This window comes from Chroicocephalus ridibundus, chromosome Z, assembly GCF_963924245.1.
Source record: "Chroicocephalus ridibundus chromosome Z, bChrRid1.1, whole genome shotgun sequence".
Lineage (NCBI taxonomy): Eukaryota > Metazoa > Chordata > Aves > Charadriiformes > Laridae > Chroicocephalus > Chroicocephalus ridibundus.
This window is the reverse complement of record NC_086316.1, coordinates 84,183,402-84,210,548: the sequence shown is the minus strand read 5'-3', so window position 1 is coordinate 84,210,548 and position 27,147 is coordinate 84,183,402. Positions and strand designations below refer to the sequence as shown.

General features: G+C 43.3%; 1 protein-coding gene and 1 long non-coding RNA gene across 2 annotated transcripts in view; both read left to right on the top strand.

Moving 5' to 3' along the window:
- Window positions 1-335: 335 nt before the first annotated feature.
- On the top strand, window positions 336-18,893 carry ACAA2 (acetyl-CoA acyltransferase 2). Its single transcript, XM_063320890.1, has 10 exons — window positions 336-434; window positions 5,272-5,438; window positions 7,449-7,577; window positions 9,303-9,419; window positions 10,837-10,984; window positions 12,961-13,136; window positions 14,105-14,234; window positions 16,440-16,510; window positions 17,145-17,299; window positions 18,242-18,893. Exons 1-10 carry the CDS (start codon window positions 419-421, stop codon window positions 18,324-18,326), a joined length of 1,194 nt encoding a protein of 397 aa, XP_063176960.1. The 5' UTR covers window positions 336-418; the 3' UTR covers window positions 18,327-18,893.
- Window positions 18,894-21,930: 3,037 nt separating this feature from the next.
- LOC134508801 (uncharacterized) overlaps window positions 21,931-27,147 on the top strand; it is an 88,932-nt gene continuing 83,715 nt past the window's right edge. Inside the window, exon 1 of the long non-coding RNA XR_010069150.1 lies at window positions 21,931-22,064. This is a non-coding gene — a long non-coding RNA (uncharacterized LOC134508801). The remainder of the gene's footprint in view (window positions 22,065-27,147) is intronic.

Sequence of the window (27,147 nt, the reverse complement as noted above, 5' to 3'; positions counted from 1 at the left end):
GGAAGGGACCCTCCCTCAGCCGCCCTCAGGGCTCCGGGGGCCGCCCTGCCCGCCGCCCGCGGGTTTCAGGTGCCTTCCCCGGTTCCCCACCGGTCCCCGCCGCGGCTGCTCGTCGCGGTGCCGGTGCCGGCCGCCGCTCGGGCCTCCCGCCGCCGCGGCCGCCGTTGTCAGGGCAACGCGGCGGGGTCCGCGCCGCCATCTTTTCTTTCGCCGCCGATTCGCCACAGCCCGCGCCGCCCTTTCCGGGGCTGAGGAAGGAGAAATCGAGTCAAGTAGAAGTGAAATAATAATAATTTTAAAAATATGAAATTTTAAATAAATTTAAAAGTGCCGCCCGCGCCTGCCCGCCCTCTCCGCCCCCAGCGTGGCGAACGTGCGGCGCGTGAGGCGCGGGCGAAGGGGGCGGCAGACGGCGGCCATGGCGCTCCTGAGGGGTGAGCTCCTGTCAGCCGGCGGGGGGCAGGGAGAGCGGGTCCCTGGCTTCCTGAGGGGGAGACAGAGAGAGCGGGTCCATGGTTCCCTGAGGGGGAAGGAGAGAGCGGTCCATGGCTCCTTGAGGGGGCCCGTGGCCCGGGCCGGCTCCCCGAGGGCGGGCCGGGGCTGAGGGGAAGGCGAGCGGCGGCGGCCCGGCGGTCCTGCCCGGGGTGCGCCTCGCCGGGGCAGGCCCGGCTGTAGGGGCCCGTCCTGTTGTCCGTCAGGAAATCCAACGTGGAGCTTCTGAAGCCGTCCCTGTCCCTCCCGGCGGGTGTGGGGAGGTTTCCTCCCCGCTGTCCTGTCGCCGCCCTGTCGCCATCCCTGCGATAGACGGGTTGAGGGGCAGAGGGTGGGGAAGGGGACGCGGTGTCGGTCTGTACTGAGCCCTACTTGAATATATACTGAATATACTGTGTTCGATGTTCTGCAGTGCTTAAGCCCGTTGTGGTACCAGCAAACGTACGGCAAAGGGTGCGGATACATGTCCGATAATTGGCTAAGTCTATGTGCAGTGACTAGAACTGACACTTGAGGTGACGCTTGAGGTGTGAGTGACTGAAAGTTTCTTTTGTCACATCGACCCCCTGCCTGCATTAGCGGTAGCGGTGCAGGATAATCTCTATTTGTAGGTGCCAAGGGTTCCTAAAAGCGTTTTGTGTACAGGACTGCTTTATTCTCTACGTGGTTTAAAGTTTTTGCCTCTTAAAAAAATCATAGAATCACAGACTGGTTTGAGTTGGAAGGGACCTTAAAGATTATCTTGTTCCAACCCCCTGCCCTGGGCAGGGACCCCCCTGGCCCTGAGGGGGTCATAAGATAAATAGGGCATAAGGTAAATATGCCCTTTAATACCTTGTCTTGTTTAAAATCAAAGTTAAATTTTATTGTGATAGGGCTTTCTACGTATTGGACAGCCCTTTGCTACTTGGCAGACTGTACCTAAATAATAACCTACGTGTAAGTAAGTCACGGTTTTGGAGTTTCAGGGCTGAAAGCCTGTCGAGTCAGTGTTGCAGGAATTCTGTGTTGCTCTGCTGAGCTGGGTAACACAGAGCAGCTTTGCCCATACTTGTTTGATGTTTATTTTCTGTGCCTGTTTCAGGATCTCCTCTCGTCTCTTGCCACAATATTTTTTGATGTTTGGTGTTTATTTTCTGTGCCTCTTTCAGGATCTTCTCTCATCTCTTGCCACAATGTTTTTCCATGTGCAGTTCTTGCTCCTTAACTTTTTTGGAGGTTAATGATTGTTTTTTAGGCCTTCAAAATAGGATCTGACGAAGAAATATTTTTCATACCAAGCGCATTTGAGAAATGCTGGAGGGTTAGAGAATGTTTCAGACCTGTGATAGCAGATCCCCATTTGGCAGCAGGTGGTTAAAAAAAAAAAAACAAACCAGATTAAAAAATGTCTTGAATTGAGTGTTTGATAAGTGACTTTTCCTTTCTAGCCCCCAAATGGAACACCTCTCTTATGAAGAAAGGCTGAAGGGTTTGGGTCTCTTCAGTCTGGAAAAAAGACGACTGAGGGGAGATCTCATGAATTCTTATAAATACTTAAAGGGTGGGTGTCAGGAGGATGGGGTCAGGCTCTTTTCAGTGGTGCCCGGGGACAGGACAAGAGGTAATGGGCACAAACTGGAACACGGGAAGTTCCATCTCAACATGAGGAGGAACTTCTTTCCTTTGAGGGTGGCAGAGCTCTGGAAGAGGCTGCCCAGAGAGGCGGTGGAGTCTCCTTCTCTGGAGACATTCCAAACCCGCCTGGACACGTTCCTGTCCAGCCTGCTCTGGGTGACCCTGCTCTGGCAGGGGGTTGGACGAGATGATCTCCAGAGGTCCCTTCCAACCCCTGCCATTCTGTGATATGCATTCAGTGTTCTGCTCTCACCCAATGTTTATCACCTTGGAAAATTGCAGAGACTCTGGAAGTCTCGCCATGGTCGTGTAGGTCAGTGCTAATTAATGGAGACTTAGGAAGAGCTGTCAAAGGCTGTAGAGCCCTTTCTCAGGACTTCAGCCACCCCTTGTTGCCCTCCTGAAGTTTTGTGGAGGGACCAGCATTTGTAGACATCTCTCCAATCACGCAAAATTAGGCAGGCTCTGGAGTAACATACCCTTAGGAGAACAGCTCTGTGGTCAGCTTAATTCAGCATAACTTAAACACAGGTTGTGCTGCTGCTTCTTCCCTTGCTTTTTCAGTCCAGCCTTCTCTTTTAGTCTGAAATTACTGTTTTATTGAGCAGCCAGAAGGTGAACACAGGCGCAGAACTGATCCAAATAAAAATTAGCCCCTCATTTTCAGGCGACTCTGTGTTAGTCTTCAGTTTTAGTTAGTGTGATCTGCTCTGATTTATGCTTTGGCCCTGCGGTGCTGTGGTGAAGAAGCAGCAGCAGCCAGCAGCCTTGGTGAAAGAGAGAGATGTCGTTATTATTGTGAAAGGAAGGTTTAAGGGCAAAGTTCCATCCTCGCCCCCAGACTGTTTGTAAGGCAACAGGGTGTATGTGATTCAGCAAATAACGCGGATAACCAACAGCCTGGCCAATGGGGAGGGGAACAAGGTCTTTTACCTTCATCGGGCCCCTGAGCTGCTCCACAGCAAAGCCTTGTAATCGGCTATTGCTGGCACAATTTTGGAAGGGACAGAGGGACAGGTGGGCAAGTGGTGGCAAGATGAGCGTCAAGGCCTGCTTTGCTGCAGGGAAGATAAGCTTAGGAACATGAGATAATCCTTAAAAGAGCTAAGGGTCTTTTTCTTTACAAGTGGTGTTAAGATTTAATGAAGGCTCAACCTTAACATCCAATAAATTATTGTTAATATAATACATTTTGGATAGTTAAAACTACTGGTCTAAATTTAAACCTGTCACCTGAATACTTAGAGAGGTCAGGGACTAATTCTGCAGCGACTGTATTGAACACAGCTGTTTTCCATAAACATAAATCAGCTAAAGCATCCTCACCTTTGTTAAAAAAAACCTTGTAGGGGTTCACACCTTGTGTCTGTTAGTAGTTTTCAGCTTTTTTTGAAAAAATATGTACAACCAAAGTAAAAAAAAAAAAAAAATCGGTCAAGTAAATTGAATTACTTGCTGGTATCAATTGAATGATGATTAAACGAAGAGTGAAAACTGATGGTGGGTATAGCACACACTGCGTGGTTTCAAGGGGTCAGTTCCCAGTCTGGGTCCAGGACCTTCCCCGCTGCATCAGCTTTGGCACTTTTCAGACCTCTGAATATACAGAAGCCTTAAAAATTCATGGTTTTACTGATTGTGGTGTTCCTTCTGCACCTGAAAACCTGAAGAGTGGGCTTTTTGGATGTAGAATAGTTAGCAGCTCTTTATCCCTTGGAGGAAATAAGTTCTGCTTCTCACAGTTTTTGAATATTTACTGTGTCAGCGCTGTGTTTTAAGGGAGCAGCAGTGGTGTCCTTAGCAAAGACTGCTTTTTGAGGTCTTCTGGGTTCCCCAGAAAGAAGCCGGTGGGCAGTGTCAGGGTGTGAGGGTGTTACTCTGTTTTTGCGTCTTCATGGCTTTGAAAACCACGTTGGTTTTATCATTTATCCCTATCCTTAAGCTCCAGTTCTTGCTTAGTCTACTTCAGGGTATTTCCCATCTTCTGAGTATATTCATTGCCTGTTTCAAATCCCAAGCGTTCAGGTCCTTGTCAGTGGCGCAGGCTTGACCTTCGCTGGTTTGGAACGTCCTTTTCTGGAAATCACATAGGCTGGGATCCAAACACATGGGAGACGGAGGAGCACCCTCCCGCTGACAAACCAGCCAAAGAGCGTGGATCACCCGGTCCCTAACAGAGGGCCTGAAAGCAGCCTTCACGAGCAGCTTCATCAACAGGCATTTTCATTTGCCTCCATTCTTCTATCTGTATCTGTCCTTCTAGCGTTACTTAAAATAGCTGTGGCACGCTGGAGGGAAGGGGGTGTCAGCTCTGTTCTTCAACTGGGGGAAAGTTCACGGGCTGCTTCCCGCGCGTTTCTGCCCGCAGAAGCAGAGAGCCGCTGTGCCCGGCAGGCAGCAGATGTTCGATTTGGTCCAGAGGTCGCTTCTCCCAAGCTGAAATTCATATAAGCTACTTCTGGCCAATGCATTTGGGCACACGTGCTTGCACACGCTCTCCTGGCCGTTGAAAACTGGATTTTCTTCTCCAAAACTGGAAGGCTGATGCTAATCCAGTTTAGATGACCTATGTCATTCTGGAAATAGCATGAAGGTTTTGATTAGGGAATATTTTTCCTCCTAAGTTAAAGGAATCAAAGTTAAAATGCATATAAAACAGGTTTTTGTTTTGCTTTATTGTTTGGGGTTTTTTTATTCTTATTGAAAACTTTCGGAGTATAAGCCAAAACCTGCTGATTTTTCCAGGATGAGGGAATGGCCTCTTTGTTTCTTAGAAGAACTGTTCCTCGTCTGATTATTTCACGGATGTCCACTGTGGGATTTCATGGGTGTTACTTTCATGCTTTTAGTGCACTAGCACTGATGTCCGATGTGGTGTGACGGCCTCCTTTCTCTGCCTGGTATCCAAACTGCCTGGGTTTTTTTCAAACCTCTTTGTGGAAAAGAGGTATTTTTGGAATCTTCCCAGGTTTTCTTTCTATCCATTCATTCTGCATACCTTCCCAGTCTAAAGTATTGCTATATCCTTATTTGTCTTGAACGGCATGGCTTCACATGTGTGTATTTATTTGTGAATTTAGGATGTGGTCCAGTTGAGGCTGACTTGGTGGTTTTCTGTTTGTTAGACTCTTCCTATCTGGATAACTCTTGCTTCTTTTGCAGGTGTATTCATCGTTGCAGCGAAGAGAACTCCTTTCGGGACCTATGGAGGTTTGCTGAAGGACATCTCAGCCACCGATCTGACAGAACATGCTGCTCGGGCCGCGCTGGCTGCTGGCAAGGTCTCTCCTGAGATGATTGACAGCGTCGTCGTTGGCAGTGTCATGCAGGTTGGTTGCATGGAAAATTTGCTGGTCGGTGATTATTTCAGTCGTCTCCTTTGGTGTGGTCCTATAGATAGTTACCTCTGCTCTGCAACCAAGAATAAACCAAAGGGGTGGAGATGGAACGGGTAGGTAGCGTTTATCGTGTAGTGTTTCGTGTTCATGTTTAAGGGACATACCCTGCATGATTTGTGATGCTGTTGGGAGCAGGGCTGAGCTTGCTTTGCTCAGTACCAAAGGTAGTTTACACTACCTGATCTAAAAAAAGTGGGTTCATTAAATGGTTAGTTGGTAGTCCCTGGTACGTTTTTCCTATTTTAATGGCTCGAGCTGTGTAGCTCAATGGTCAGTGAGCTTTCACTGGATTGAATAAAACCTTTTCTTTCTGGAGACTGTAACTGATTTGAATCCATTTCCCTTGAGTTTTTTTCGAGTGAATATGAGTTTACTTTGAGCTGGAAGGATACATGCCCTGATTGACAGAGATATTTGGACGATCACATCTTTTCCAAAGATGTTATGATGTAGATGCTGTTGTATTCAGGGCACCACCATTGCAAAACTGCAGTTATCCACATCTAGGTTAAGGTCTTTGTTTTAGGCAAGACAGTAAAGAGTGTTTCTGGTTTAGTTTTGTATTCTGACTTCACTGTTATTAAGGGTTGGCAGTCATCTTTTGCACTGAGCATTTCAAGGATGCAGAAGAAACAAATACCTGGCAATTTTCACAATAAGCGAACAAACGTGCAGTAATCCTTCTTAAGGATTTTCAGCCAAAAGAGCAGCTTTTGATTCTTCTGTTTCCTACAGCTACCATCTCAGCTTCTTGTATTCAACTTTTTAGGTTTTGTAAGAACTGTTTGTGGCCTAGAGAAAAAATACTGTAGCATCCAAATCTCTTGTAATGCTGTCACATAAAAAATAGCATTCTCCTAATAAATAAAAAAAAGTATTTTCACGTTGAAATATTTCTTTTCCTTTGCCTCATAATTCCCCATCCTGATAGATTTTCTTTTTTTAGTCCTAGATTCCTTTCAAGTATTGTATGATGAAGTTTAAATAACTGTGAATGTATGACCATTTTAAACTCCCCTTCTTCAGGAGAGGTGGCTTGATTAAATTTTTTTTTTTCTGTACTTGTATTGGAAAGTAGGATTGTGCACAGAACTTTCTCTTTATAATACGTGCTAGCTTAGGGCATGATCCCCAAGAGCATAAGTGTTCTCTCTGTTTGGAAAAGATCCATTACAAACCTCTAGCAGTGCTGTTATAATTTTTTGTTCTGTGCTCGCCATCATCTGCTGACTCAGTAGTTGAAGTGCAGAAGCCGAATCAGTTTTCTTTCATCTCATGTTGGAGCCTGGTGTATTAAAGTGGTGGGTTCTGAAGCAAACTGCTCTGTGTGCGGTACTTTGCTTCTTATATAGAAATGATAGAGAACCATCTTTGCAAAGCTTTGGAGAAACGAGATTTCATTGTTAGAACGGGCCAGTGTCCAATTAGAACAGCACAGTTAGGAAATTTCGCAAAGTGGTTATGAAGCAGCAGTGGCATCTCCACATTTCCCACAGTCTGTTTTCTGGGGGAGGTCTTTCCCTGTTAGTCTGAGCAACTTTATTTAACCTTGAAATAATTGCTGCTTGCCAGGCGGGATTTGGTCTTATCTCAGTCCATTGTGTGTGTGGTGTCCTGAAAGTAAAGGATAAGGGAAAACATAAGACTATTAAGTTGTTGGCTTCAGTCTTAACATCTGTAGTCCTATTTTTGGCCTGTTGCCTAGCCTTTACGACACAGACTTTCTTTAAAATGGATATTAAGACCTTAGCCCTTTTTGATCATATAGGATGGTGTCCTTTCGAAGTGAATCAAAGTGCTTCTTATGGCTAGCAGGATTTCTGTTGAACATACGCTGTCTTCTATCAGTGCTACAATTACACCATTCTGAGTTTTCCTCAAGACTTTTACTTTCCAAAGAAATTAGAGTGTAACAAAACCTCCTATTTGTTCCGTCCGCAGAGCGCCGCGGATGCCATTTATATTGCAAGACATGTTGGTTTACGTGTGGGAGTTCCTGTCCCAGTTCCAGCCCTCACTGTCAACAGACTTTGCGGCTCTGGTTTCCAGTCCATTGCCAGTGGATGTCAGGTACAAAGTTCTGTTTTTCTGTATTAGTTGTAACCTTTATCAGACTGTTAGCGTGAGAGAAGAAACGTGTGTAGAAACGTGTACTTTGTGTTTGGGATGAGTCTTATCGTGGATTTTTAGCTACCACTGGTAGAGACTTCTATTGTCCTGCATGGTTTTGTGCAAGAATTCAGCCTCCACAGTGCCATATTTTGTGGTTGGTTTTAAAAATCATCATTCTAGCTATTTTGAGTTTAATATAAGGAATGCAACAAGTGAAACAGAGCTCAGCTGTGCAATAGTTGCATTCTGTGATCCTGTTTGCACGAATTGGAATTACTGGGCGTCAGACCCACAGCAGGAAGCTTTCATCTTTTGCTCATTGTTTATATTCTCGCCTAGCTATGTGAGCAGCAACCTGTGATTTTTAAGCGTCTTTTTGTTCAAAGATCCAAACCCTCTCATGGGTTAGCTAATCTATAGCGTCACTTCTTCTAAAATAGAAGAAAATCAACTGCTTTTGAGCAGTTGGCCAAAACTGCTGAGTAAGTTGGTACAGTGGTACAGTGATTTTTGTTTCATTTGTTCATACAGACCAGTGGTCTATGACTAGCAGTGGTCTATGACTAGCAGTGGTCTAGACTTTACAAAATGAAAGGGTATGTTATGAATATTTGAGCAACCACATAGGTGTTTTTTTAAAAAAGTTCCCGTTGGCTGGCCAATTATTTTAGATCTGATCCTCTAAAGGAAAAAATTGTGGAAGACAATGTAGAGTTAAGGTTACACATTTACAGTAATATCCATCTGGCTGTTTTTTCTAGTGCGTTCTTCAAAGCCCATACATACATTAGTTTACACTGCAAAAATCTGTTGGGGAATTTGACCGTTATATTGAAAGTGTGGTTGGGAGGTCTCTTCCAAAGGTGGCATTTCATCAATGCAGCTGATGTTTCTGTATTTCTCTGGCACACAGCAAAGCTGCAGCTTCTATTCTGAGCTGCTTAAATGTGCACCAAGTTTTTTGGTAACTATAGGAAGCATCTCAGCACGTATTACTATAAATCAGTTGTACTAATTATTAACTAGTCGTCTCAAATGCATATGAAGATAATTTTATCTGCTTCCATTCCAGTACACAAATAAGCTTAACTGTCCAACTAAGTGAATCGTTTTAAGGAAGCAGAATTTTTGAGTGGTCTGATGGTGCGTTTAGTAATTAGGGCTTTTAAGTTCTGTGCACTTTGTCAATGATGAATTAGTGCATTCTGGCGATTTCTTTTCGCAGCTTACCTGGCTAATGTTTTCTAAAATGACCTCCCTTTTTTTTTTTTTTTTTTTTAGAATCACAGGGCTTTGAGGTTTAATTTGTGTTCCTTTTGAGAAGAATGGGAGCTCAAAAAAAAAAAAAGCACTCAGCCATCTGTGAACCTAACCACACAAGCATGCAGATGTTTGATGGCTTTGTTCATCAGTCCCGTCATATGCGTGCACTCATATTCCCTTCCTCCCTCGTTGATACCATCATTCCTGGCTGAAAGGAGGAAGAAGGAACACGTAATGAAAGAGGCAGACCCCAATCTTAATAAAAGAGTAAACCCTTCGTAAATAATACACATGGCTAAGCCTGAATTCATTCTCTGTGTGTGGCTTTGTAGGTGACGAGGTCTTTTTCTAAAACAGTTGTTACTCTCTTACAAAAACAGCAGACTAAATCCTAGGTCTGTTTTGTTTTTCTGTTAACAGGAAATTTGCCTGAATGAGTCGGAAGTTGTTCTGTGTGGTGGAGCTGAAAATATGAGCCAGGCTCCGTATGCAGTTCGAAACATTCGATTTGGAACCAGATTAGGAGCAGAACTCAAGGTATAGTACTTTTTTTACTTCTTTTTTTTCTCTGAATAAAGTCATTTTTACAGAGCAACATAAAGTATTGGGCCCGTAGTCACTATATCCTTGCAAGTGGAATTATTGGAGATTAGATCCCGATTTAGTTGTTCAAAGCCAGTACTCACACATTATCAAAACAGTAGGCTCAGGCAGTTTTGTTAAGCATGCCAGTTTTGTAGCTTTTCCAAAACCACATTTGAATTCCTGTTCCACGTTAAACAGATCAATAAACTCTTAGACACAAAATTAGTTCACTTGGTACATCCCATCGAAACACTGTATAGAATATAAAAATTTGTCAGAGCCTGTGAAATAGAGGCCTGCACAGTTTAGGTGAAGATAGTAAGAGTAGCAATGGGTAGAGAGACTGGTAAAGAACATGTATACTTCCAAGTTGTAAGCATCTGTCAAATTTAAAAGTGGGAACTTGAAGTTAAATCCATTGACAGATTAATTATTTTTGCATTTTCTTCTGAAGATAAATCCTTAGTGAATACCGTGGGGAATTTTGCAGCAGGACCCAGCTCTGCTGCGATAATTACCATTTACTCAGTGGGTCATAACCGACATCAAAATGCTAAATTGGGATATTTCAGTGTTTCAGCCCTTTGGGGTTTTTTCTGTGCTGTTTTTCCACGATGATGACGGCGAATACGAAGCGTGCCTGACTCTTCTGTGACTCTTGTGTGGCACTGTGGCCAAGCCTCAGTTCCTACAGAGAACACCTTCACAAGGTGGCTGATAACAATGAGTCTCCATAGGTGCCGCTGAGTTCTTATCATAAAGATAATTGAATTATACGGTCGCAGGTGAATGAGTGATTTATCTTGCCGAACTTTACTGGTAACAGAGAGATGACAAACCCCATCTGAACTGACTGGGCTTGGCTTTATCAGGTTAACTGAAGTCAGACGTGGGTATTTTCTCACCTGAGATGTTTTAACCACAGAAACCTTTGACTCAAGTAAGGTGATTTTACCTCACAGTAGATAAAAAGCCAAAGAATCAATAGGCTGCTGCGCCTTTTGGCTGTTCCTCACCTTTCCTTCTTAGTAACGAGGAAGACAGGTGTGTTTTCTCATAAGTCTCTGATAAATAATTCATGCAGTGAAATATGCTGGAAAGCTAAGAATCATAGGCTTTTCCCAAATCTCTCAGGGCCACATATGAGTGGAAAGAACCACGCTAGAGCACAATGTAGATTAACTGAAATAACACACAAGAACTTGCATACTGCTTTGTTCTAAATTAAATAAAATATCTGTAGGTAACCTGACTTAATTTTACAAAGAGACATTAGTTTCCAAGAGGCTGCTGAATAATTAGAAACTGTCAATAATAAATGTTAATATCTCTGTGCTTTATAATTTTCTTTTCGTAATGTTCCATGCAGTTGGAAGACACGTTGTGGGCAGCCCTAACAGACACGCATGTTAAAATACCGATGGCGATTACAGCTGAAAATCTTGCTGCAAAGTACAACATCACGCGAGAGGACTGTGACCGATACGCATTCAAAACGCAACAGAGATGCAAAGCTGGTTAGTAAATTTAAGAATGGAAGTGTTTGTATGATACTAGTTTCAAGTCTAGTCAGTTTTTAACAGTGATTCAAAGTATTTTTAAGTTTTGTGTAGCTGGTGGGTCTTGGTGTAATTTGTCTTTTGATTTGCAGATACTGTAATTCGTGTTTTTTTTGCCTTGTGATGCAAGCAGCCCGCTCCTTGGGGGGTTGACTTTGAATATACTGAGTCAGGTGTTGTGCCTGTCAGCAGGGCAAGTAGCAAGTCGGTGTCCACTGGCTTGCTGCGTCTTCCTAGCGGACACTCAACAGCTGTCCAGGCAGCAAATGCCGTTGGCCTGTCACATGTCACCTCCCGCCTGAACAGGATTCATGTTCGTGAATGTGGCTGATTGGTGCCCCTTTGCTGGGATGCTTTGTCCTTCTCTTCCCCGCAGCAGAGCAGCGTTGTCCCAGGCACGGGACATGACTCCTTTCCTTTCTTTCCACTTCACTGCCAGAACAGTCCTCTCCCACAGCGACCCGCATCCTTCTGGCATGCCAGCCCATGCTATAATTGATCTAAATCCTTTTTCTTTCCTTTGCAAATCATATGCTGTTCTACAACCTTTGAACAGTTAGGGCAGATGGAATCTGAAGAGGGGATAGTTGTTCCAACTGTTCTCTGGGTGGTTTACATGGCCAAAGCCATAATTCAGAGGTAACCGATTACTGTGAGTTGCTGGTGTAAACAGTAGAACATATAATGATCACCCTGGGACTTCACCATACGTTGCAACCCAAAGCTGAACATACAAAGGCAAGATCTAAGCATACTTTAACGTTCTAATGATGGTGCTTTTTAACAGCTGCTACTGTTGAAGGAAGATTTTCTATTTTTTACAATGGGTATAGCAATGCTTTTTGTAACTTTTCGCAATCCTGTGTTACCTGCCCTGCTGATCATAGTTAACTAACTCCTGCCGTTCCTGGAGGCTTTGCTAGAAACCGTGCCCCTGAAGAGGCTTTTGCTTCTTTCTTGTTTTCTAGGATTTTGCCTTGCTGATTTTGTTTCTGCTTGTTATAACCAGTTCATCTTATTCCACGCTAAAGAGTCCTGTGGCTAATCAGGAAGGAAGGAAGATTTTGTAGAATTTATTGAGAAAGTTCAGAGGTAGCTAAAAACCGTCAGATATGGCAATTTCAGTTTCGTAGTTTTAAATCCCTTAGAGTTGCATTTGTGGAATGACGTGAAGTGGCTGGGAATCTTGGTACAGTTTTGGGAGATAGGAGTTGGTTTGGTTTTAAATCTGTGTGTTCAGATCAGCGTTGTGGACACAAAAGGCAGTGTTTAGTTGCCTGAATATTGGTGTCTAATGTCACCTTAGGTGATGTGGCCAGATGCTCTTATGGGCATCTTAGATGATATCTACAGTGTCTTGAATTGTCTCAGGTTGTTTAGGCAGCTGAATCCCATTCTAAAATCATGACTTGACTGGGAGATCCTGTGGAGGAGCAGCTTGGACAGGAATTTAGATTTTATACAATAGCTTATGCTGATTATCGACAGGGAACACGTGGCTCAGGATTTTTTTCCACGTTCCTCTGAGCGAGATTTGCAGCTTCTTGGCCCTCTGATAAGTGGCAGACCTGTAGACTAAAGCAAAAATACAGGGACATGTATACCAAAAATAAATCTAGTGGTTAAAAAAAAAAATAAAATATGAGTTCAATTATTTATAGCTGAAATAACACTTCAATATTTGAGACTTTCTTTGGAGAAGTTTGAGAATCTATTTGTAGAGTTTTTGCCCAGTTTCTAAAAAAAACCAAACAAACAATAAAACACCAGCCAGCCTATTTAAGCAAAATAAAGCATAAACAGTACTGTCCCTGAACTCTTGGTTAAAATAGAGCAAAAGTTGTGTGCACATGAAAATAGGATTATTGGTCATGCTGCGCAATCAGCTCGATATTTTTATCCGAGTCCTTTTATTTTCCTTTTTGTGGTTGCAGCTCATGATGCTGGTTACTTTAATGCTGAGATGGCACCAATTGAAGTGAAAACGAAAAAGGGGAAAGAAAGTATGCAAAAGGACGAGCACCCAAAACCCCAGACCACTCTGGAACAACTGGCGAAGCTCCCGTCTATCTTTAAAAAGGATGGAACAGTGACTGCTGGGAATGCTTCAGTGAGTACGTCAAAGCCTTGTGTCGTGAAAGTGTCACCTCTAAGGTTCTCCAAATTTATTGTCACTGTATTTATGTCCAGCTTGGCCACTGATGGCTGTCAGCGGTGTCTCCTGATGAAAGCGATTTCTAATTCTGCAGCTGAACAGCCCTGGTTGACTGTTCCAGCCCCAAGATGGCAGGGGCTCCTTCAGTCTGCTCCTCTGTCCTAAAATTTGCTTCTGGGGATTGTCACTGTTCTTTTACTGAGGCATTGACACGTCCTCCTCAGTCTTGAGTTATGCGCTTGATACCTGCAGCAGCTATGTAGAATTAGCCATTCTACTTTCAATAATTACTGAAGATTTGCTTTACAAATCATGCATTATAATACGGGCCATGCTGCTGCTGCTCATCTTTGTGCCGCAATTCGTATCGTCTGTTGTCCAAACCACATTGCGCTCTTACCCAGGGCAGACTGGGTGCTTTGCAGCATCTCATTGCAGACTGTTCCTCTTACAGTCATTATCCTAATGAATTGATTAATGTTCTTTGAGCCAGAAGGGTCACTGTGATCATATAATCTGAATTCCTGCCTAAAATAGATCATAGCCACAGTAAGTATGGGTGTCTGTAAAGTATCTTTTATAATTAATAGTGCATACGTTATCCAATATTAATAGTGTCCTTGTGAGTCTACAGAATGATATTTCCAGGGTAAGGGAGACTTTTAAGTGGCAAAAATGTATTTTGCTTTTCTAAAACATTGAAATTAATTAAACATCTATATTTAACTTTCTTTAATAGTCCACATAATAGCGAAAGATTGTGGTTTGTTGTTTTGAATAAACGCCAATGCAATTGTCTGTTAAACGTTAATAGTAGTGTCTTGGATCAAGCTTTTTTTGAGGGGCATATTTAGTTTCAAGTGTGGGGGGGGTTTGTTTGTTTTATTTTCTCCACTAAGAATGCTTCTCTCTCTTACTGCAAGGGGGTGTGTGACGGAGCTGGTGCAGTCATCATCGCCAGTGAATCAGCGCTTAAAAAGCACAATCTTACTCCTCTGGCAAGAATAGTAGCCTATCACTCATCTGGCTGTGACCCTTCCATAATGGGCATTGGTAAGTTGCAATTAAGGACATTATTTCATAGCATGAAGCAGCATTATAATATTCTTGCGTTGAGCATTATAAAGGAAAGAAAGGGAGGTTGCAGTGTGTTGAGTTGGGTAGCTCTCAAGACGTTTGCGTGGCTTACTACAGAGAGACTGTTCATTCTGCTGCATCAGTCCATCCCTCTTACGCAGAGGGACTGCCTTCTTCCTCAGTTTGACTGAAAACATATGTCCAGGGCCTGACGTGTAGAATTAGCACTGAACTATCGTCCCACAGGCACCTTTTTTTCCCCCTTTTTTACTCTCTGTGTTAGTAACGCAAGAAAATAGGCACTCTCTCAATCTTTTTAGAAACACTTTTCTCCTGAAATTCCCTTTAGTAAGCTTTTCCTGAAAGAGCATTGCCTAGGTGTACACCTCTCAGCAGTTACTCAGTTGCTCGAGCTAAGATTGGATTCCAGGATACACACCTGTCCAGGTATTATTTTGGCAAACCAACTACTTCTCTTTTTTTAGACCCATAATTTCTGCTTCCTAATTAAGTAGCTGTTAACGCAAACAAACCCTCAAAGCCAATGCAGACACCCCAGGATTTTTCCCTTCTGTTTAGTTTGTAGACAGCATTGTGTCCCAGCATCGCTTTTCCTTTCTGCCATTCTGCTCGGAGGGGTCATTGTGGACTGGTTCCATGTGTCAGTAGAAATGCAAATGAAGCATTGTCAGATTTGTTTTCTTGATCAGACTATCTGACTAACACAACCTTCAAAGCAAATGTAGAGGGAGGGTTTCTTTCGCTAGACTTCATGCTGTCATTGTGCTTTCTAAACTAGCCCATTCTTTCTAGGTCAGGCAACTCTTTTAGCTTGTTTAAAAACTTCATAAATTATATGGGGAAACAGTTAGTATCGTAACTCCTTAACGCCGCAGCTTGTCCCCAGCAAGTCAAAAGGACCAGATGAGATTCATCGACATGACAGCAACAGATCTGAGAAGAGGAGCTCAGACGGAGCAACTGCCCTTTCGCATTCTGGTAGTGATAGGGAGTCCTGCTTCACAATGTCTAGGGCGAGAATTCATTATTTTAAAAAAAAAAAAAAAAAGAGAGAGAGAAAAGAGGGGGGAAAAGTCTACTTGGCTGTCATTAATGGTCTTTGTATTGTCCACATGAGACCCTCCCATTACTCTCACGCGTAACAAGCATACTAAAACCTCTCCGTAATGAGATGCATTTAGAATCTAGTATTAAGCTGACTGAGGCTTTCTAATAATCCACTGGGCTTTGAACTGAGCCCTTTCTTCTTTTAATTTTTCTGTCTCTTCAATCATTTACTTATTTTTATGTTTTTTATTCTTCGAGCTTTGAGTTTTCAACACCTTTTTTTGGTAGTGAGATAGCATTTAGGATTGTTAATGTTTTAGGACTGGGGTTTTTTTGTCTGATGATCAGCTACCATCTAACGTCTTGATATCTTTGTCCTACAAGCTCATATCTGATTATCCCTTTCAAATTCTCTTTGAGTGTCTCCTTTTTGAGGTAGCTGTGCTTTGAGATTAATCTCCCCTAGCGGATTATACTACATCGTAGAGGTCAGCTTTCTTCCAGAGAACAGTTTTATTGCCAAAGTCTGTAATATTCTCAAAAAAAAATAATCTTACTGTCTTCAGTTGGCTGAGACCTGGGTCACAGGGAACATTTTATTATTAGTTTTTTTGACTAGGAGATTTTCAGAGAAATTGCATTAAGAACACCAAAACAACGATACCCGTAACTAAACCCATGACCAGCAAACTCTAGAACAGCCTGCCTTTTTCTTTTTTATATACCTGGAGGCTGCAAATTGTGAGGAAAGAATAAGCCGAAAGGAGAGTGCCTCAAAACTGTCGCAAAGTTCTTTTCTTTGGCTGGGGACTTTCAGTTCTCTTGACTTGCAAGCTATGCGTGTGTTTACCAACATAGCTGTGCAGCAGTAGTGACGCTCCTAGCTTTCCCTGGCGGCGTGTTGAGGAGGCTGCCAAATAGTTGTGAGTTTTAGGGAGTTCTCTCACCAGCTAATAAAGCAGGTGAGTGGCACATCCAGAATTCATTGGCTGCCCAGGGGCTCATGGGAGGGGATCTCATGAGGCTTTATGAAGCTATCCTTTGTATAACGTGTTTATAAGCCTTTGTATTTTTTTTTTTATTTAACTAACTGTGTATACAATTTACACCTAGGCCCTGTACCTGCAATTACCGAGGTTCTCAAGAAAGCAGGATTGACCCTGAAGGACATGGATTTGGTAGAGGTAAGGAGTTTTAACATGAACAGTGGGGTTACCCCGGATCTTTTTAGCAGAAACGTGCTACTCGTACGTGTAGCCCATCATCACAAGGTGGGTGTTTCTGCATGCCTGGAGCCCACCTACTTTAGCTGGCCCGCCTGACCATCTAGTTTCCACCACACAGGTGCACAGTCATTACAAAAATCTCAGGCACGTGGAAATTGCAAATGGCGTGATAGCATTCCATGGAACAAAAAATAGCCTCATGTGACATGAGGTTTTACTCTGTTGGCTGGACTGTTACTGTTTTAAGTTAGTCACGCTTCTCCATTTGTGAACAAGGCCTTTTTTAGTCAGAGAAACATGCTCTTCGTGAACACAGTAAATCAGAATATACTATGCCTTTTTAAAAATAGAATATACTACGTACTTATTTTGTATCACATGTGCCAGAAGGATTTGAATTTACATTGGGTTGGCCTGACAATTTGTATTTTGTCCAAGGTAACGCTTTTATAAACACAATGTTTAATATTTTTCTTAATCAAAATGACCTGGAGAGGAAGTGCACCTCATTTAATCTCGTGTGCACACACGCTGCTGAAAGCTTATGAAGCTGAAAGTTGTGAACAGTTGTATTGTTTCTCTGGTGTTTTAGGTGAATGAGGCATTTGCACCTCAGTATCTAGCTGTGGAAAAAGTTTTGGGCCTTGACCCTGAAAAAACCAATGTCAACGGAGGTGCCATCGCTATAGGCCATCCTTTGGGTGCTTCAGGGTCACGGATCACAGCTCATCTGGTTCATGAATTAAGGTATGTATGTAGCCGATAGCTGCTGCTGCTGAATATAGTTCTGATGTATTTACACCTGCAAAAGATTTTTAGCGTGGATACTGTGTGACTGAAATCTTCCAGTTCACTGGCTTAAAACTTTCCACACGTGCTGGTTTCTGTACGAATTAGTTGCCTTTGTGCTGTAGTCCAGGTCCTGCAGTTTGCCTCCTATTCCATTCTGTTACCATTACAGGATTATTTTTTTTTTCCTCTAAATCTCACCCAGGCCCACAGTAGTCAGCAGGAAGGTTTCCTTTATTTAAATGGCCTCTGAGAAAAGTCTGTGCTCTTCTTAACGGGGTGCATTTAAAAGGCTTCGTCGTCATCTTCTTTCTCCTTCAGTTCATTTTCAGAATTGTGACTCTTTTGGTTTGCTTGAGATGCTTAGCACCGTTTTAATCTCAATTTTCCTTTTTTTTTTTTCCCCCCTGAGGGCAGAGATCACTGTATCTTTTTGCTTGTACTTGCAACACTATATTAGCGTTCAACCACAAAGCCTCAGTTAATTTGCACCTTGCAGAAAACTGTTTCTTGGACTGCGGCTGTAGAAAACTTTAGCTTTTAAGAACTACCTTGGCAATCAAATTCTATTTTACTTAAGCCATTTTTATTATGTGTTGAAACCACAAGTATCCCGTAATGGCATTCCTTGCCATTTTGCATTCCTAAGAACAATATAACGTACCATCTTTTAGATGGTAAAAGACTCAGACCCTGCAACTCCTGGTTTTTCTAGAGAAATATTTCAACATCAGTTGAGGCTTTGTGATATTTTTTCTAGAAAAAGAAGAGCATACACAGTCTAAAATGTCAGTTTTTGTAGTACCTAGCTGATAGCTAATTTCCTTTCATAAAATCAGGACGACAGCTACTACGGTTTCATCAATGTAAATAATTTCCACCGTTCCTTTTTCCGTACAGGCGTCGTGGTGGGAAATACGCGGTTGGGTCAGCTTGCATTGGCGGTGGACAAGGTATTGCTGTTATCATCGAGAACGCAGCCTGAGAGATTCTGGAGACTGCAGTGTTCCCTGAATTACTGCTTCCCTGAGAAACTTCTGCCTTTCGTGACAATAAAGCATCACTACCTGCCTTCCTTTTGTGCCGTTCCTGCAAGGTAAAGGAATAGCTGAGAAGCCTGAATTCTGAACAAAAAGATTAATGTCTTTCTAACTAAAGGAAGTGTAACAGCGATTTAATTTCACACTGATGAAGTGTTTTCTAAAAGCCTCTTTTCAATCAAAGTTAATGTATTTCTGTAGGCAAAATTCTTTTCATTTCCTGAGGAAATTGCCTGTCAAACTTTCACCAAACCTGCCTTAAATTAGCAGTCAGAGCAGCTTTTTAAGCAAGTATGGCTTAAACTGTTCTTATTTCAGCTACTGCTGCTCTCTGGCACGTGTGCCTCTTTTATCATCAGGAGATGTGAAAATTTAATTGGCGACCTTCTGAAGTATATACTGATTGTGGATTGAGGGCTATGACCTGTACCCTGCTGTTTTGCAAGGGAAAAGAAAATGAGTGAAAGCTGAAATTTCCGTTGTGCCTCCTAAAGAACAATAAATATAACAGAAAAAAAAAAAGGGCTTGGTGTTTGTTTGTTTGTTTGTTTGTTTGTTTGTTTTAAAAGTAAATCCCACTGAGAATTGTTAGTTTTGGTAAGTCAGTGTTGGGTTTTGGAGAGACTGTTTTTCCTGGCTGAGGAATAACTGGTGTTTACGAGGTAGTTTCTAGAGAACTCTAGCAAATCTGCCAGCCCTCCAAGAAGGGTGGGAGTTGCATCTAACCGTGTTGCTGCACGGTAACTGCATACATACAGCAACTCATTTCTCAACTTCCTCTAACAGTATCGTCTGTATGTCTTGAGTCACTTCAAGTGGGGCTGTTCTTAGCTAATTTGAGGAGTGCACATCTGAGGAAGTTGTCTTGCCTCTCGCAGGCAGTGGGATTGAAGTTACGAATCATTTGACATAATGTAGATTACGAAATGAGATCTGCATTGGCTCTACTCACTGGAAGTCCTCCCCTCTTGCTGTACCGTCAAGAGGGACTTGCAGCTTGCTCTGGTATAGATGTCTGCCTTAGATACTCACCGGTAGTTGGATATATCCCGTGTCAGAGACAGCGCGCGCTTCTCCATAGCCTGTACTGTGCCGTGTATACAAATAATACAAGCAAAGACTTTAGCCTTTACTCTTCCTCATCCTCTGGCCACTGCCAAAATATTGCTTATCTACAACTTCTTCTTGTCACTACGCTGGCACGAGCTGTGACGATTGTGAAAGGTGGGAGGTTATTCAAAACCTGACTGCCCAACCTAGCAAGAAATTCAGGTCAAGGCAAGTGTTGTTCCAACTGGTGGATAACAGTTGGAGTATGTTAATCACCGTTCCTGGGGGTTTTATGGATGCAGTCTCTTTAACGACTGCAGCAACATTTAGCGCTGTTTATATGGATTAAAAAAGAAAAACACAACAGCTGCCATAAGGCAGCAAACTAAGTGTTCCTCTAACAGAGTATCTGTTTTCCTCTTTCTTATGTATCTTAGTAAGTTAGGGTTATTGGGATTTCGCTGTTCAAGATACAGTCGCCACGCTGATTTTATAAAGCAGGATGGTTTCTATTCATAGTTCCTTCCATAATACCCAATAACTAATTTCCTCTTCCTTCGTGACCGTGGATAATCACTGAACTCTTATTTTCAGAGAATTGGCCGCAGTTTTTCCAAGATCTCGTCCCTGTGTAGTAACAGTTCTTTCAGAACTCATCACTGTGTAGGTACAGTAAAGAATAATCCTCTTCAGGCACTTCATTTTGCACGTAATGTTTCATTCCCCTCTCTTATCATTCAGTTTTTTGAGATCCACGTGTAATTCTAGCTGTAAGAGCTGAATTTGGTCATCCTGAATAATTGTGTATGTTCTGCAAAATGCATCATGATGTCCACCTCATTTTCCAGATAACTTATGACCGTGTTATCAGCACAGATGACTGTATATCCTGCTAATAACCTTTCTTTGCTGTGGAGCCATCTGCTTATTCCCCTATCATTCCATTTTTATCCTGTTCATTTCCTGGAAAAGCCTCTGATGGGGGGCTTTGTCATGCTACAGTGAAACGGTGCAATCCTTTCCCATGAAGTTACTGGGACTTGACGTATTGCGCTTCTGATAGACGCAACTTCTCCCACAACGTCTGGATTTTGAAGTTCAGTGTCTGCTTTTTCAGGGACATTAAGCGAAAATGCTCTTGTTTTGGGAGTAAACTTAATTTCTTTCTTTTTACCTGTCTGTGGTCTCAGGTTGCAGCGCCTGGTGGCATAAACACTCCCTCTAAAGTTTGGTTAGGGAGCGTGCAATCCCTTCTTTAGGTTAGAAACCAACCTACGTGTTCACGTTTAGGGTGAGGATTGTCCAAACATGTGCTTCTGCTCTCTGTTGCCCATGTAAAATGTGGCTGCTTTGTTAGACTGATGCCAAAAGGGGCACTTTGTGTTAAGTAAACCGTTGAACAGTTGAGACCATTGGGAATCGCTCTCTGGAGATTACCAGTCATCAAGTGAGTTGTCGGTGTCTCCAGGGAGAAGTCCTTCTTCTGAAAGGTGCGTGGATGCTCTGTTTTTTGGGGGAATATATTGCGTTCCTCTTCTGTAGTTCCTGATGTCACTTTCAAACCTAGAGCGTGGTATTCCCAGAAGTGCAAAACACGGCCCTGTGCTCAGTCGTGCGCAAACACAGTTTGCTGTGCTTCAGAAAATTGACTTTTTCTTACCGAGTTATTATTAAAGATGAACACCAGCACTGACATTTGATTCCTAAGCCAGTCTTCCACAATATATAGGGATGCCTAGCCTTGAGGATTTGCTCTGAGCCTGTCTTTACTAGCAAGTCCAATTTATTACAGAATAACAGCCATAATATCTGATCCTTGCACATCATTCCAAAGCGTGTTCTCCAGTTTCCCAGATAGAACAATGGTAAGAGCTGTGTTTCTGCCTTTGGGAAATGAAGGCATCTCTGCTGAGAGCAATCAGGATTGGGGCAATTTAATAGTGTCCTGGAAAGAGCAAAGGATACAGATGAAGTGTGTTAGATTTCAGAGGGATAATTGCATACATTGATTGTACCAAGTGCATACTGTTTTGGGTTTTTTGTCTTTTTAGGCTCAGCTGTATTCTTTATTTTTGTGTGAGTTATTATAGAGTATAATGAAAATGTTGATTTTTTTTTTATTTTTTTTTTTTTTCTTAAAATGTGTGAGAAAAGAAAGCCGTTGTGGCAATTATTCATTGCCCGCGTAAAGCTGGGCGGTATTTACTCATAAATGTCGATGTAGCTTTCTACCACTGGGTGGTGCGTTCTAAACACCCTGCAGCCCTCCCTGTGTTGCAAAAGCATTTGTCCTCCATATAGTCGCGCAGCTTTCCTCGCAAGCGCGGGCTGGGTTAACCTTGGAACTGAATCACTCAGAATTTCAGGTCTCATTTCTCCTTTTGTGGGTTTTAAACAGGCAGGTGCCCCGCAATACCGACACATCTTTGCTACTGGGCACCCCAGAGTCTTTGGTGCTGCTTGATTTTCAAGTGATTTAGAAAGCATTTGTTGTTTTACAGAGTGTCTTCCAACTGCAATTTGAGAGGACTTGTTCAACAAGATGATGACTGAGGTACTATATCTGGCAGAAGATGAAGAAGAGAATCTTAGACCTTAATCCTAAGCAACTGTTTGTGAGAGAGAGGGAGAAGGTACAGAGACCTGATAGAGATAGATTTACCTGTTGCACTCCTTTCTGGATTATTTCTGTTATGCTGCTAGTGGGGCTCCAGTAATTAAGATGGGGCTGCTAAAGTGCACCATTTCAGGCAAGTCTCGCCTCACTGTGAGACTATTTCTAATAAGCTTTTCCACAAGCTGTAAATCCAGATGTTTTCCATCTGGCGGGATGCTGTTAAACTGGGCAGGGCTCCGTCTCGCCTCTCCACCTAGCAGAGTCCCTGTCTGACTGGGTCAGCTGGATGCTGCACTGGGGTGCTGAGGGGCATGGGGGAGAAATTAACCCTTCGGAGAGTTCACAAGCTAAGGGTTTAATAACGGGGGTGCGATTTCCCTCTTCTGAAAACAGCTACAAGGAACCTGTGCTACTGATGTCTTTGCTGACTTAGGTACATTTACACGAAAAATTAAATTGAACAGGTAGATTGGAACATGATTGTTGGTTTTAGTTTTATAACGGATAAGTATTTCTCATGGAAGGTGAGTTAAGATAAAAGGGTAACCACTTTATGCTTATTTAAGGCTGCTGTTTGATAACAAATCCAGCTGTAGGGCTAGTAATGCCAGGTCAAAATGGTGTAGCCACAGGAATTGCAGGGCAGATCGGGTGTAAACTCAGGCTGCTAACCCACAGCTGTTTGAAATTGTCAGCATGATAAATTCATCCTGGCAGGTACTAAGCCAGAGCAGCTATTGTTTTTCCACTGGTGGTCAGGCTCTTAGTCTGATTCAGCAGAAGCAGGGAATGTACGTTCACACCCTACCTGGGCTGAATCTGTTTTCTGAGAGATCAGGAATTGCCCAAATGTGGCCTTAATGATTGTGAAACCATAGCTTCCATCTCATTCAGCGAGACGGTGAGCTGTTGCGCAGCAGCTTCACACAGCAAGCTCAGGACAGGAAAGGTGCCGGTCCATGGAGAGATTGCGGTGCCTGACCTAGACACAAGAGCAGGCAGACCGGATTTCTGCCCGTGGTGGTGGAGGGGGGCAGAGCCTGGCTGCTGCCATCAGACTGGATGGTCCATTGCTGTCCCAAACACAGGTGTCACAGCCGGTGCATTAGCCCCGTGCCACTTAGATCCTTCTGATTTTATGCTTTTTTTGCTTCTGTGGGCCAAAAGCTATGAACTATGGGGGTGGAAGGAGCAGGAAGAGGGGAAAGGTTTGGGGGCTTTTATTTGTCTGTTGCTGCCTGATAACCGATGTGAAACGTTTGTCCTTCCTGTTACTACCTAGTCAGTTAACGGAGCTTGGAAACACCACCTGACTACATCTCAAAGGAAAACTCACCCGAGTTTTACTTTGAGAGATCTTAACGTTGGCAGCAAGTTGGAGCTCAGAATTTTTATGCTGTTAGATTCTTCTGCAAGTTCCTCCCAGTACTGTAGCCAAACATTTTTCTTGAGCGTATGTCTTCTATTTCACGTATTTTCTCTAGAAGCATATCTATTATAGCTGTTGCCTGGGAGAAAAAAAAAAATAAAAATCTTAATTCCTCTTCATAAACATTTAGCTCTAGTACAAAATACACATGATAAAATCATTGGGCGTTTTGTTTTGCTTGTAAGAATATTTTGCACTACAGTGTTTTTCCCCTCTGCTGTGGTTGTTTATAAATAGAGATTTTTCGGGTCTTGAAAGGGGATTTGAAAAATTTACAAAGAGTGTGAAGCGGAAGATAATGTAATGTAACACAGAAGGGAGAACTTAAGAGCTGGCAGAGCACTGGGAAGTTGTATTTACTGGACGTCTAATCATTGAACTGACTATTAAACAACTCACTTTCAGGAGTTTTTTCTCACGCTCAGCTACACAAAACTAAAGTTACACTCTTTTTAAGAAAAAATATACTCGTCAGGCTCCAGAAACTTCTAAATCGCATTTTAAGAGTAAGAACAAAACTGTGAGATTCAGCAAAGCGACAGTTGGTAGAAGCATAAAAATTTTGACTAATTTGGAGAAAAGCATGTAAGGTTGTGGTGAACAAAAAGCGGAACTCGGCAATTTATGACTGCTACTCCAACAGGGGCAAGTGTCAGTCTTGAAATACTTGAGCTTCAGGGGAAGGTAATAAGGAAACAGAGTATGGAGTAGACTAAGTACGAAGTAGAGGATGGAGTGGGTAGAAATTGCAGCAAAAGGCAAGCGTGGACATAACCAAGAACTCACTGTGGCGGGTGTTGGACACAGAACAAAACTACCCTACGCAGCCACCAGTATTTAGTCATTATTTCGATTTCTAAAATAGAATGCAGGGACCAGGGATGTCCTGTCTCCAGCTTCTGTACTGATAGAATTACATCCTGGAGATTGGGAAGCCCAAGTGCTGGTGCTCCATGCAGAACCGTGTGCGTTAGGATCTCTGCTTCAGGAGAAAGCTGTGATCGGGTATGTACGAGCATAAGCGTAGTTTCACTGTGGGATTAGTCCCATTGGATCTACTACAATCGCTTGCCTACTTATAGTTCGGCATGACTTTAGAAGATCAAGCGAATGCAGGGTGATGTGACTGATGTGACTCCCCGTCCTTCACTGCAGTATGTCTCTCAGCCTCCCTTAGATGCCTTCTCCCTTACCAGCACACAGAGTGTGAGTTCCTCTAGGAACTTCTTCCTACGGTTGCAGTAACATGGTGACCATGCACTAAAGCCCTCGGGCATCAGGTTCTCAAGAACTTCATATTGCTCAACGCTTCGTGTTGCATGAGCTGGTGCTCTCTTAAAATGGCTTCCAGATATCTCAGTGGTGGACCTATGACTCTTGTACTTCAAAGCAGGTCTGTTCCTTGCTCAAATCTGTTTATGTTTCCTGTGCTGGAGGGTTGGTCTCTGACTTTAGCTAACAGTGGCTGCCTTTACTCACTCTGCCCAGTGCTGGGGTGGGAGGCAGGGTGATTGAGTGCCACGGAAAAATGCAATCGCAGGCCTAAAAATAGATTCCCTGAGAATCATTTTAGAGCCAATCAAACCCAAAGAATTTGCGGTATGTCGCTACCACCTGTGTAATTCCAGTCTAAATCATTGGCTTCTGAGATGGGAAGGATTTCACTGTGACTCTCCTGGGAAGCGTCAGTGACTCCCATCAGCGCGCGTGTGATGGAGGAGAAGTAGCTCGGGGCTCTTCCCATATAGGCGTGTTCTCTTTTTTCTTTCTTTCTTTCTTCCTTTACTTCCCTGTTCTCTCCTTGTTCACAGTACCTGTTGCTTAGGCATTTGTGCAATTAGGTGGTACAACTTCTGGAGATAGCTCGGAGGCTGTAGCGATAGCTAGATGTGCCATTGCTGGAATGAGCCTCTCCATGAGATTGCTACAGGTGTGTTGAACTTCCTCTCATACCTCAGCCTGCTTCTCAAGGACTGCCAGCAGAAGCAAGATTTTTGTGCGTCAGGGGATTCTCTGATGGAGTTTGATGGTGCAGGTTGGCTCCTGTCATTCTTTCCTGTCTCCCATCCATGGATCTGAAGAACATCTTGTAAAAGAATACGTAAAAGTACAAATGACAATTGGAAGCAAGATACTGAAAGAGGGGAGATTTAGATGAGATCTGAGGAAGCAATTCTTTGCTGTGAGGGTGGTGAGCCCCTGGCCCAGGTTGCCCGGAGAAGCTGTGGCTGCCCCATCCCTGGACGGGTTCAAGGCCAGGTTGGCCGGGGCTTGGAGCAACCGGTTGTGGTGGGAGGTGTCCCTGCCCAGGGCAGGGGGGCTGTAACAAGATGATCTTTAAGGTCCCTTCCGACCTAAACCATTCTATGATTCTAAGATGCAAAACTGCACAGCGCAGGCATCCAAAGGCTGGATTCCCAAGCTCGCTCCCTCTTCTACCCACCACTTTCCTCAACATATTCCCTTGTGCGAGGCTTGAGCCGAAGTCAGTAGGTTGCAGCCTTTGGGCCTTGGCTGAAGCCATGGGTAGAATTCAGGAGCGGAGCTATTAGGTCAACTCTCAGCTAAAAGTTGAAGAGTAGAAGGTTATTTTTTTGTGAAATAAAGTACATTCAACTTCCAAAATGACTCCCTCTACGAGGCAGCTTGTTAAAGTATTATATACCCTTGATAGTGCCAGGTACGATGCTGTAGCACGTTGCACAAAATGGATGTCAGAATCCAGCATATTTTCGATAATTAGACAAAACCTAACTTCCCAATTTATGGCCCTGCTCTCATTTTCCATTCCAACCCTTAAGCTTATCCTGGCTGCAGGCTTGCTGGCTGTTTCCCAATGTGGCCCTGCTGTTGACGTTGGCCAAGAACAGGTTGCAGGTGGGGAGCTCCGTGGTGTGATTCAACACCTGACATTCAAATCAGTCACGTGCAGCGTCACCAGCTGAAGCAGCTCCTGATCTGCTTGTGATAAAGAGTTCCAGCCCACCAAAGGAGGATCCTTAGCTCCCCAAAATGGAGATGTGGGTATTGTGATGTGGATTTAAGAGTGGGGGGGGGGTCCTTACTGTTTTGCGCAACTGCTTGATTCGCCCTGACCTGGCACTCGAGCCCTACCGTACTCCTTTGCGTTGCACAGCCGCTGTGCGAGCACATAGTCCGAATCCCAGATGAGGTAAGATGAGGTTACGTTGGTGTGTGCCGCATTCACAAAGTCTGATTAAGAAATGAGTGTTCTCAGCAATTGCTGAACAAACGCATTTGTACAGTCTGTTGTTTGTCCTAGGGGAAGTTTTATTTCTTACGTAAATTTATGATTTGTGAGCCCTGTTGAGGCCAGTACAGGGGTCAGTTTGGCATGTTTTGAAGTGACCATCAGCTGTTTAAAGCATGCATTGGATAGAAATAAAATCCTTTAGGTCAACAACCACCATAAATATGCTGAAGTTTATCAAGGTATTTGTTAAACTGCTAGAAAACTTGCAACTGGAGCTCCCCCTGCCCTCTTCTAGCCATGAGGGGCTAGGATTGAAGAACAAAGGAAAACTTCCCAGGGAAAACAAGGTTCTAGTGATGGCGACTGTATTTCTAAAAATGTTTTATGTGAGTTGCAGAGCTGCTTGTTGCATGTGTGTATACGGCGCTGGTAGTTTGATGGTCAGGCAGCCCATGA